We start from the raw sequence: 12,177 nt of genomic DNA on the forward strand, positions 1-12,177 counted from the left end.
AAAAATTGTTTGCTCAAACTAGATTCTGTAAAAAACAAAAAATTCTGTGTTCCTTCAGGGAACTGTGAGCACTTTATTGACTAAGCTGCGACAAACGGTCAATTGACAAAAATTCATTGACTTTTCAACCGAAATATGCTGAACTGCAGGTTGTTTACACAAACTAGACAGGAACAAGTATATAATATGGTAGAAAACTACAGAAACAGTGTAAAAATGTCGAAAGTAAAGTATCTGTAAGAGTCGAAATCTTTCCAGTGTTGGTAACATCCATCCATCCTTCATCTATATGCCGCTTAATCCTCATTAAACCTCATTAACCACCTGGAGAGGTGGAGTTTATCCCAGCTGACTTAGGGTAAAGGCAGGGGACACCCTGGACAGGTCGCCAGTCTATCACAGGGCTACACATAGAGACAAACAATCTCATTCACATCTACGGGCAATTTAGAATCACCAGTAAATCTCAGTACTGTGGGAGGCAGCCGAAAAACCCGGACAAAGCCCAGTCATGCATAGGGAGAACATGCAAACTCCATGCAGAAAGAAGGAATGCGGGAACATGAACAGAGATCTTCTAGCTGCAAGGTGAAAGTGCTAACCACCAAGCCACTGTGCAGTCGTTGTGTTAGAAACAGCATTTTATAAAATAATCAAAGAAATGACTTAAATTGTAGTGTATTGTATTATTAGTGTGCCATGTTTCACAAGACAATTTTTGACTTTGCTCGAATTTATCAAAAGTAGATTGATTGCTATAACCACATTATGTAAAAAAAAGAGAAAAATTCTGCCCTCATTGGCGCAACTGTGAAGCCGTTAGTGACTCAGCTGTGATTAACAGTCATATGACAAACAACAGAGCAGACAGGAGTCAGTGTTTAGTGCAGTACACAACTGTGGAAACGGCTTTAAAGTGGAAACAGTCAAATATCTATAGTATGTAATGTCAACATTTTAACAGTTTTCTTTTGCAATTGGTAACAGCTGTAGACACTTGGAAAATGTGCATATTGATTCCAGGTTTTTCAGTCTTATTACATTTAAGCTGTATCATCCTGAACCAAAAACATGTTCTCGTTCTCTCTAGTTCTATTTATCGTTGTTCTGTTTCCATAGAGGTGCAGGACTTCATGTTGCAGCAGAAAACGAACCTCAGTGAGTAAAAAGCAGCAAAACAGAAACTGTTCAGGGTTCAGAGGGTTAAAGTGAAATAGGTCGGAAAAAATGTGCGACTAAAGGAAAGTTCCGAAAGTTATTTGTGTGGAAATGACAAAATCATCCATGGAAATGCATCGATAAGAAAACACGTGCTTCCTAAACTCTAGTTTTGACTAAAGGGACAGTTCACTCAAACTTGAAGCCTGAACCTGCTCGCAGCTTTTTACTGAGTTCAGACACCGAACACAGTCAAACATGCAACCAGAAGTACAATATTTACTCTGTGTGCACATATTTCTGTAGCCAGGATGCTGCATATCATACACCAGCACAGTATACAGTGCTACATATGTGGAACGTACATGAATCGGGGCAAGCATCCTTACATTTTATGTTTTTATCAGAGCAGGAAAGATACTGTTAGATTTAGCTTTAATTGTTAGAGAGTGTGTCAAGATAAAACGGCTGCATATGAGTGATATTTAGTTGTATGAGTAGTGGTTTGATACGATGATGTCATAGAGTGCGATGATCAACACATGGGTGCAAACCGAAGGAGAAGTTAAATTAGAATGTAGTTTGATGCATCTGCTGCTGCTGCAAAAAGAAAACGGGATCTTTGATGTGCAACAACATAAGAATTTTACAGCAGAATATCAGTGTAACTTTACAGTGGTGAGCAGCGAATCCACAATTGACAGCCAGCTTCATTGATAATTAATCAGACAATAAATGCACTGAAAAAATATGGACCATTTCAGAATTGTAGGACTTTTTACGTCCCACCCATCACTTTCAAATAATCCATGTACAAAATACTAAAGCATACAGTTGTTTAAATGTACTTGTCCTGAGACCAAATCTAAAAAACTAGGACAACAGAATGTTTGAAATTTTTTTCAAAATACCAAATAAGTTTGGAGTTCCCCTAAAATGCCATTTTTCTCTTGTTCCACTCCACTGATGACCAAATTGAATCTCAAATAAAACAGTTAAAATGAAATGTAAATCTCCTTTTTTGGATATTTTTTTTCATTGATATCTCTTGTAATTTGGGGACATTTTCTTTAATCAACATAATATTTAAAATAATAATTATTGTGCGTGTAACGTGTGTCCCACAACAACCCTGTTAGTAGATCCTTTTTAGCTGGTAGAAGAAGAAGAAAACAGTGAATCACATGGTACACTGGAATTAAAATCACCAAACAGTTTTCAAAGAATGGGTAGAGCAAAGCTTTGTCCTATCTTCTATTTTTGATATTTTCATAACATTATCAGCCTTGACTGAATGTCTCACTCTACCTCATGCAAACCTGTTATGCATATTATCAGGATAAGACAAACTCTTGTCACTTTTTTCCATCAGTCAGTTTGTCCTCTTGGTCAGCAGTAACAGCTAGCTAAATATCTAGCTTCTGCTGCTGAGAAAAAGCTAACATTAGCATGGATTAGCAATCCTGTTACTTCGATTAGAGCAGGGTTAGCGAGCAACAAGTAAAACATGGAATAAAAATGGTACCGTTGATGTGTAAGCTGAGACAATCAAGCCTTTGATAGTTTGCTAATTATTGATAAATGTGTAGCAGAAAATTGTAAAAGAGAAGGTATATTTTTCAAAAATTTTGAAGTCTAAATGTCCTCCATTTCTGGAATGACCTATATCGTGATTTCAATACATGAAGTACATAAAGTTTATATTTTGATGTCTCAGGTAATACTTAAAGTCGCACATTTTGAATTAGCTTCTTAAATAAGAACACTATGAAGCTAAGCTATTTAGAAAAGTAGCCTGAATATGTACAAACGTGCTGAAAATCGACAGCGTTGCTTTTCATTGAGAATCAGAGCGGCGTCACAGTAAACAGTTATCAGCAGAAGGTTTCCTCGTAACGAAAATCCTCTGTGAAAATGGTTCCTTTTACAGTGTTGAATTATTGATGTGTGAACCTGTAAGCAGGATTTTAATGTTGCAGTCGGTCCAGGTGGCGCTGAGTCGAGCTGCTTTATCGTCCTGTTGGGGGCGTTTAAACTGCAGCAACCTGAACAAAGAACTCAACAGTTCTGGTGGTCAGCTGAGAGAAAATACTGTCAGACTTTATACACGACACAATATCACAGTAGACTGTGATGGTTGATGAATCAGTCAACTGACAGAGTTTGTTTGATCATCAAGTTTTCGTACTTCTTGAGTTTCAGCATGTTTGGCTGAATGACTCCGATATTATAACTCGTCATTGTGCAGCTCAGAGTAGTTTTACAGCAGATTATAGGTGAGCTGGTGTGCTGGAGCTGCAGAGAGAAGCAGGAACTTCATACTTCTGCACGTCATTTTAAAACAGGAAAAGAATACTTTGATGGAAGAAAGGTCAAAATAAACAACTTTGATGAGCATAGAGGAGTTTTTAGGGGTTTCATCAATAACCAGAGAGAAACTTTAAGGAAATGAAGTCACTAAAGCTGATATTTTCTCCTTCTGTGACAGAAAACTGATTATCTTTGGATTTTTACTTGTTGGCTGGATAAAATCAGACATTTGTGCAAACTATCTTGGCCTCTTTAAAACCTGTTTAAGATGAATTGTGGCAGCTGAGTGAGTAGGGTGTGCACCACACAGATGGAAATTTGTGTAAAATATTTGATTGCAAGTTTTTTTGACATTGTGACATGATTTGTAAAGTTGAGCTTTAGTTCAGTATTTACAGCAAATGAGGCATATTCAGAAGTGTAGCTGTTAGACAATGAGTTATAAATTCATAAAGCTAATGACACAACAGCTTCAACTACCCATATCTACTGCTTGTTTCAAAAATATTCAAATATTGTGTTGAACATACAGACCAAAAGATGAATTGATTAGTTCATTAATCTAGAAAACACATAGTTGATTACTCAATATTGAAAATGATCTGAAGCTAAAACCAGGACAGTGATTTAAGATTTTGACAGGACAATTTTATGAACTCATCTCATGTTGAATGTGAGATTTAACAAATCCATGAATCCGGACTATAACCTGCATCACTACCAAAATCTACTGAGGTGGTCCTTGTGTCATGTCTGAACTGCCCTGAAAATTTCATCCAAATCCATTAGTCCGTTTTTGAGTAATGTTGCGCACAGACAGACGGACAGACAAACCAGCGCCGACCATCACATAATGTAAAAATTCCAAAACACTTACAATGTACCAAAACGTCTAAGCTGCGGTTTAGTTTTACTTGACGATGTTGGACGATTGAAGAATCATCCAGTAAATAATAAAATTTTAAAAACCTGTAGTCTTTGGAAAACCCTGAAGTGTGATGAACAAAACATACATTTGCCTTGATTTTTTTATTTTTTTATTTTTTGCAGAATCCTCAAAATGATCCATCAGAAGTAACCAATAATTTATCAGTGCAGCATACTAATGAATTATTTTTATAAAAATATAGAAAAACACTGGAAGACAGAACAAGTCTATTGATATAAATGACAGTAAACTCAGCAGTTTAGCTTCCTGTTCTGCACAGCTGGAGGGATGTCATTCCCAGCAACGGTTCTGGTTTAGATTAAGGAGAGAAATTGGTGAAAAAGAAAAAATATCTACTGACAGATCATTTTTTTTCATAAAGATGGTTTTAAAATGTGCTTAGGGATTCTAAAAATGCTTGTGTTAGAGACAGTTATGTCATGCTGAGATATGCTTGTTCGAGTTTCCATGGAGTTTGTTCCCAAATTTTGAGTAATTCTGAAATGATTTGCTTGTTTTTGTTCCTCCAAGTCGATGAAAATCCACTGAAACGGCACCAATAGAAATGAAAACATCAGCTTGACTCAGCTTTATCATGTGTTTTGTGAAACTAACCAGCTAAACCCACTACTTGCTGCTTTCTGATGATTTTCTGAAGGTAAATTAAGCCAAAATAATCTGTGTTAAATGGCCTTCTGGGGTTTGTAATGTAAAGTTAATACATGAGGCGCACACTGCAGCTACCTGGAGCCTGGAGACGATGGCAGAATGTTTCCCCTGTAGCACAGAAGCCAATCTTATCCCCCATCCAGCGCCTGAGAGCTAATCGTGTTGTAATTCCACTCAATACAGAAGAGCTCCGTCTCTATTTTCAGGCTGGAGTCATTGTTGGTCGCCTCGGGCCTCCATGATGCCTCCTCATTGTTATTTTCCTCCGTCGCTACGCCTGAAATATCAAAATGAAATAACAGACGTAGTGGCTCTAACAGGAGGGAGCTACCGGACGCTAAAGGGCCACATTAGCTCGCCGAGAGCAGATCAATACGTCGCACACATCTGCAGGCAAAGCACACAGATCGAGGAACACATGGATCAGAGCGATACAGTCGACGCTAGATGAGTTCACCGAGTTTGTCTGTGTGCGTTGCCAAGAGAGAAAAATAGAGAGAGAGGGAGAGGGATGGAGGCAGCGACAGCATGGCACAGAGAGGTAGGAGAAGAAGGAAAAAAAAAAAACCTGGTGACATGAAACACACAGAGACTAACAAATCAAGCACATTTGCATATTGCTGCATACTAATGAGGTGGCTGTTTTAGATGTAGCATGACAGGGGGAGACTCAGAAGAAGAGAGACGAGAAGCCATCGGTGGTCCATCTTTTCACGCAAGCTAATCCCAGAATTTAGATTTTCTCGGCACCATCTGCACGCGGCAATTTCCTCTCCTCATCCTTCCCCTTCCATCTTCACAAAAACCAGCCTCTTCCTCCTTTCACCCTCCGATTCCTCCTCCCTGCCTGTTTCTGACTGTACACGCTGTACTTTTTAGATGCATTTTGGCTGGAAGAGGTGTGCGAGGCGCCTGTTTTGACGCCGTGAGGGGTGAACTGATGGCCGTTAACGTGAGGCTGAGATGGCAGCAGCAGCGACCACGCATCGGTGCCTCCTTTGCGTAAGAGTTTTCCAGAAAAGCACACGTGATCAGTCGCTCACATGGTCCGGATCACGCCTCGATCACGCAGAACGCACTCTGCAGTCATGTGTGTGATCAGAGGGCACAAAGCAGAAACTTAAGGCCTCTCTTAGTTGATTTGTTGCCATGGATACCGTAGAGTTACACTAAAGGCGGCGGATTTTAATTGAAACTATCATGTAGCTAACCTCCAAATTACACATAATTGGAGTAAATTGCACAAAATCACAACAATTCAGCTGGACTGCTGTCAGTTGGAAATAAGACGTTACACGCACGGCGCTGACCTCATTTCCGTCACTCTCGTGCTTGTTTAACCTCCAGGATTTAACGACGCCTCTGCTCGTTGTGCAATTAAAGCAATTTCAGGTGCAGCACGAGCTGTAAACATGGCTGTTAGAGTTTATATGGAGGCCTGGCGTGAGGCTCCAGGAGCGCTGTGGTAGATATGGCAAAGATTAGACGCCTTTTTAGTGAGTCGGCTCCTGCTGCATTCCTGTGCAACTTTCTTTCATGTCACGAAATCCTCCTGCGAGGCCAAAAGTCTCAGTTTGTTAATGAAATCAAGATTTGTCGGATTGTTCACTGGAGTTAATTGCGCTGTGGGTTCACAGTAAAACCTGCTGTCGGTTTTGAACACTGCTGGTTTCTTCTTCTTTAGGATTAACTGGAAAATCGTAAGCAAGGTTACGTCGTGCTGAGATATTTCTAGTCAGGCTGCCATGAAGTCTGCTAACACAATTTGCAGCAATTATGAAATTATTTGCTAGTTTTGGCTGAATTTTATCCACCACGAAGAATGAAATCCACTGAAACGGCACCAATGGAAGTAAAAATATCAGCATTAGCATGCTGAGTTCTACTTTTTGTGGAAACATTCGGTGCATTTTAAAACCAACCAGCTAAACCACATGTTTATCTGCTGTCTGATGATTTTCTGCAAACATGGGAAACCAGATTTATTTGTGCATTTATGTGCACATTACCCTTAATGGTAAATTCTTCCTGGTTAGATGTGTGTGTTCGTTAATGAAATCAAGCTTTGCCAGATTGTTCACTGGAGTTAATTGCACTCTGGATTCACAGAAAGCTGCAGTAAAACCTTCTGTAGGTTTTTATCGCTGCTGGTTTCTTGTTCTTGAAAAGGTTGCGTCATGCTGAGATATTTCTGGTCAGGTTGCCGTGAAGTCTGCTCACAAAATTTGCAGCAATTATGGAATTGTTTGCTAGTTTTAGTTCCTCCAGAAATCCAGTGAAACGGCACCAATGAATATTAAAGTATCAGAGCAATTTAGCATGTTCGTTGTAGTGAATTTGAAATAAAAAATCTGAATGTCTGAAGTCTTTGAAATTAAATGTTATTTATAAAAACAAACTAAAATCAGAAGAAGTAAAAAAAAAATTCTTCATCTTTATTTTGAAATTAGAATAGAATGACTTCATTGATCCCTGAAGGAAATTTCAATATTATCTGTATCTATATTGCAAAATTATCTGGGTCAATATGTATTTGAGGGACTTTTGACGTCCATGGGATATATCTTACATACATGATTTTAAGTTCAGTATGATCATGTCTTTACAAATTCCATATTTTTTTTATTATGGAAACAATCACTTATTAATAAAAAATGGATATCACTAAAATGTCAACTGAATAACCATCCGAATTTAATAAAAACCACCTTCCAATTAGCTAAACGATAACAAAATGAGCTTTTTAAAAAATATTTTGATTGTGTTCTTTTTATTAAGTTGAGATAATCATGACAGATAATTCTTTTTTGGCAGTATATCACATTTTATGTGGGAAATAACTAATTGTATCTTCATCTGAGAAATCACTTTCAACTAAGTTACCATTACAGAAACACCTGTCAAGGAAGTGTGTTAATTCTAGATCACATGACCTGCTTAAAATGATGTCATTTCCTCCTGAAGAAAAGACTGGCAAGACTCCAAGGCCTTCTGAGTTATTTAATATAAAGTAGTGTGTGAGTCGAGGGTGGATTTATCACGTCAACAGATTTACTATAGTATCTTTATGAACAGTTTTCAATTTTTTTTCAATTGTCTGTGTAATATTGTAGAAGAATTTTTCTCTAAAATGCCATGTGGTGTTTGGTTGTAGTTGATTTTAGGCCTGAAAACAGTGAAAATGTCAACTATGATGCAAAAAATCCTGCAATTATATATTGACCAATCTATTGGTTTCACTCTCTTCCAGCCAACATTTTCCAACCATGTAGAAAAAATATTATCTTAAAGTTGCAATTACAGGAGTAAACCAGTTTTACCAACCGTTACCAATCCAAGCAGCCAGAAGACATAAAATGTGAAACCTTTTCCTCCTGTGCTGGTTTCTGATCCTCCACCTGTAGAACCAACCAGTTAAACCACATTTATGGTGATCTGTGGGAAAGAAATGAAAGCTGATGAAGCCTCCTGCAGAGCATGTGGGGAAAGTAAAACCAGAGAACGGTGCTGTTTTTTTTTTTTTTTTTTATCCACGTGTTTGAATTCTGTGAATGAACGTTTGCTAATAAAATCAAGATCTGTCTGTAGTTTACTGCTCTGTGTGCGGTGATGGAAAATATGGAGCTTAAACTCCACAGCCCAGAGTTTTTTTGTTTGCTGTTACGCTTTGTTGATGTGTGTTTCTGATTTTTCTGGATAACTGGTCCAAAGTTAAAGGAGGTTACATCCTGCTGGGACATTTTTTTAATGAAGGTGGCATGAAGTTTAGTAACAGAACGTTCAGTAATCATGACATTAGATGTTAGTTTTAGTCACTGTCTGCCAACATTTAGCAATGTTGCAGAAAAATCCCCTAAAGGAGTAATTAGAAGAATAAAAACACTTTAATACCAGTGCAAATTCAACGCCAAGCAGCCAGAAGACATGAAATGTGTAAACTTTCCCTCCTCTGCTTGGTTCTGATCCTCCACCTGTAAAAGCAACCAGCTAAGATCTAAAAGTGTTGTGCAAAAAATGAAAGAAATCAACAAAATGTAGCTGCAGTTTTGTGCAAACATGCATTTATTTAATGCCTTTAAATTCTGTGAAGGAATGTTTGTGTTTTCTCATGGAATTGATCTGCTTTTAGTTAACTGTACTGTGTGACGTGATGGAAAATATGGACCCTCTGGTTTGCTTTGAAGTTTTGTGGTGTGTGTTTCTTATTCATGGGAATAAATGGCCAAAGTTTGAAGTAGTAACATCCTGCTGGGACATTTTCAGTCAACACTGAGTTTGGTTACAAAATTCTTAGTATTTGGGACATTTTTTGGGTTTTAGCCATATTCAGCCAACATTTAAAACAATCGGCAACAACAGGAATAAACATTTTACTAACAGTACAATTTCAACATCAAGCAGTCAAAGCTTTTATTAGTTTTGCAGTATGTGTTATCTTATTTTTGGGGTTCATTGGCCGAAGTTAGAAGAATATCATCCTGCTGAGACATTTTCAGTGCAGTTAATGTGGGAAAACCTGGAATTTGGTACCAAACTTTTCATTTTTGGTGGCAATCTTGCAAAACAAATCAGCAGCAGCAACAGATTTGTGGGAATTTATTGAAATAACTACAGAAAAAAATACCAATATTATCTGTCTGTGCAGCTGTGATGCAATGATTTATGCTATTATTTAATTTCTTGATTGGACACCCAACTTCTTTACTCACTGCTCCACCTTTAAAACCCACCAGCTCAACCTTTGTCATAACTTCAATCATTTTTAAGTGAATGTGTGAAACTACAGCTCCATTACAAGCTCCAGTTTGGATGAGTGTTTGCGATCAGTTGGATGAGTTCCACTCTGATGCCCTGAAGCAGCAGCTCTCCGTCGATAACAGCTCCCTCTTGTGACCCTGCAGGAGTTTGCAGTGCTGACCAAAGAGCTGAACCTCTGCCGGGAGCAGCTGCTGGAGAGGGAGGAGGAGATCGCCGAGCTGAAGGCAGAGAGGAACAACACACGAGTCAGTACACTCTACGTCTGTTCAGCATTCTGCTCTGTTTCTGGCACGCTGCTCGATCTGTTCTGAAAGGCTTCACATGAGAAAAATCATCTGAGGCGCATCAAGGGCTCCGCCGGTCTCATTGTATGTGAACCACATGTGTTTCCAGCTGCTGCTCGAACATCTGGAGTGCCTGGTGTGCCGCCACGAGCGCAGCCTGAGGATGACGGTGGGGAAGCGGCACGCCCAGTCTCAGGCCGGCGTCTCCAGCGAGGTGGAGGTCCTTAAAGCCCTCAAGTCGCTGTTCGAGCACCACAAAGCCCTGGACGAGAAGGTCCGGGAGAGGCTGCGGGTGGCTCTGGAGAGGGTGGCGGTGCTGGAGGAGGAGCTGCAGTCGTCCTCTCAGGAGGTCAGTTCCTGTTTCTGTTTGCTTTTTTCTGCAGCTTAGAGACCGAATCACGGAGTCTTTTTGATGGTTCTCTTCTGTTTCAGGTTGTATCTTTAAGGGAGCAAATCAAACGGCGGCAGCAGGGACTAGACAACGGCAAGGAGGTGAATTAACGTGCAGAAATATAGATGAAGAAGCAGCTGAGACAAAGTCAGCTGATTGTACACAGACAAAATCACATTTCTCCACATGGTTCCTGCTCTGACATCCATCCTGATCCATAACAGTCCTGCAGACAAAACCTGAGAATAACCTGCAAATAGAAACTCGCCACAAAAACATGAACTTTACTGGCTCTGTCATGCTTTGACGCTTGGATGGTAAAATTTTTCCCACCATTGTACTTCAAGACTCTAGGGTTGGGGTTAGTACTTTTACTTTAGTGTGCTATCATGCTAGCATTTTGCAATCAGCCCTCACAAAACTAAAGCTAAGGCTGATGGGAAGGTCATCTAGAGTTTAGTCCATAATGGACAAATTGAAGAGAGAGACAATTACCAAAGTGCAGAATTTCACGGCCAATAAACCCAACACTTGTTGAGACATTTTGCATAAAAACCAAATTAAATGAAAATAGAAAAGTAATATGATTGAAATAAAATTCATCCTTTGGTGTCATCAGAACCTCCCCCGTGGTTGTTGACATCCTTCAGTTTGGGCAAAAGTGGTCGAAATACCAACTAAATACACAACATACCTCCATGAAATGTTGGGTGATTTCCACTTGAACTCCTTCGCATGTAAAATCCAAAATGCTGCATAACTCCCTCCTCGATCAGCTGCTGGATCAGGAACCAGAAGCTGCTGCAGCCCTAGTAGTCTATATTCAGTGTTTTCTGAGATCAGTGTTGCGGCCATGTGGCCTCCAGCCATCAGTCACTGGACTGAACTCTGTTTAACAGCACTCAAGTTATTCAGTGAGGAAGAAGTTATGCAGCGTTTTCTATTTTTAGAAGCTGGGAATGGAACCTTGCTGCAATCAGTGAGAGCTTTTGTTGTCATGAGAGATCCCACCTTTGAGCAAACATGAGCAACAACACCAGTGATATCTGCTCAGCCACATGTAGTATGTTGTACCACAAAAACAAAAAGAGTAGTAGACATCCTAATCCAAGTGTGACAGAGCTCTGGAGGTTCTTCTGGAGTTTCAAAATGTTTTTTTTCAAATATATCTAGATTTAAGATGTTTCTCTCTCTCTCTCTCTCTTTTTTTTTTAGATCTCTCAGTATTTTTGTCCATTTTCTAATAATTCTGATTCTGACTGAATAGCGTGATGAGAGTTAGCAGTGGAAATTTCAGGGTTTCATCTTTAACAGTTAGTAATAATAGATACTGAGATGTTGTTTTTCAGACAGCCTCATTTTAATTTGAAAAAATGTACTGAAAGTGGTTTAATTCAATTAAAATAACTTTTTTTCCCAAGGGGCAATTAACAAAGGGCATACAAGCAGCTTAAAAAAAGGACAACCAAGCAAGACACACAATTACACACAAAAAGACAAAACAATATTGAAAAGAACATTGTAATTTAAAGTGCATTTTGTTCTCACGTATGGGGCAGTAAGGTGATCTTAAATACTATGTTCAACCAGAAATTTTTAAAAGTCTCTGAAAGCTTTTGACATATAAAGCTGAAATTTCCCAAAAGCCTTTATAAATATCCAGATTTTATGCTTTAAAA

General features: G+C 38.9%; 1 protein-coding gene across 1 annotated transcript in view; it reads left to right on the forward strand.

The window, feature by feature from the left end:
• ppfia3 (PTPRF interacting protein alpha 3) overlaps positions 1-12,177 on the forward strand; it is a 39,764-nt gene that overhangs the window by 2,032 nt on the left and 25,555 nt on the right. Inside the window, 3 exon segments of the mRNA XM_051941259.1 lie at positions 9,967-10,068; positions 10,217-10,456; positions 10,540-10,599. Coding sequence (XP_051797219.1) covers positions 9,967-10,068; positions 10,217-10,456; positions 10,540-10,599 — 402 coding nt within the window.

This window comes from Acanthochromis polyacanthus, chromosome 21 (assembly GCF_021347895.1).
Source record: "Acanthochromis polyacanthus isolate Apoly-LR-REF ecotype Palm Island chromosome 21, KAUST_Apoly_ChrSc, whole genome shotgun sequence".
Taxonomy (NCBI): domain Eukaryota; kingdom Metazoa; phylum Chordata; class Actinopteri; family Pomacentridae; genus Acanthochromis; species Acanthochromis polyacanthus.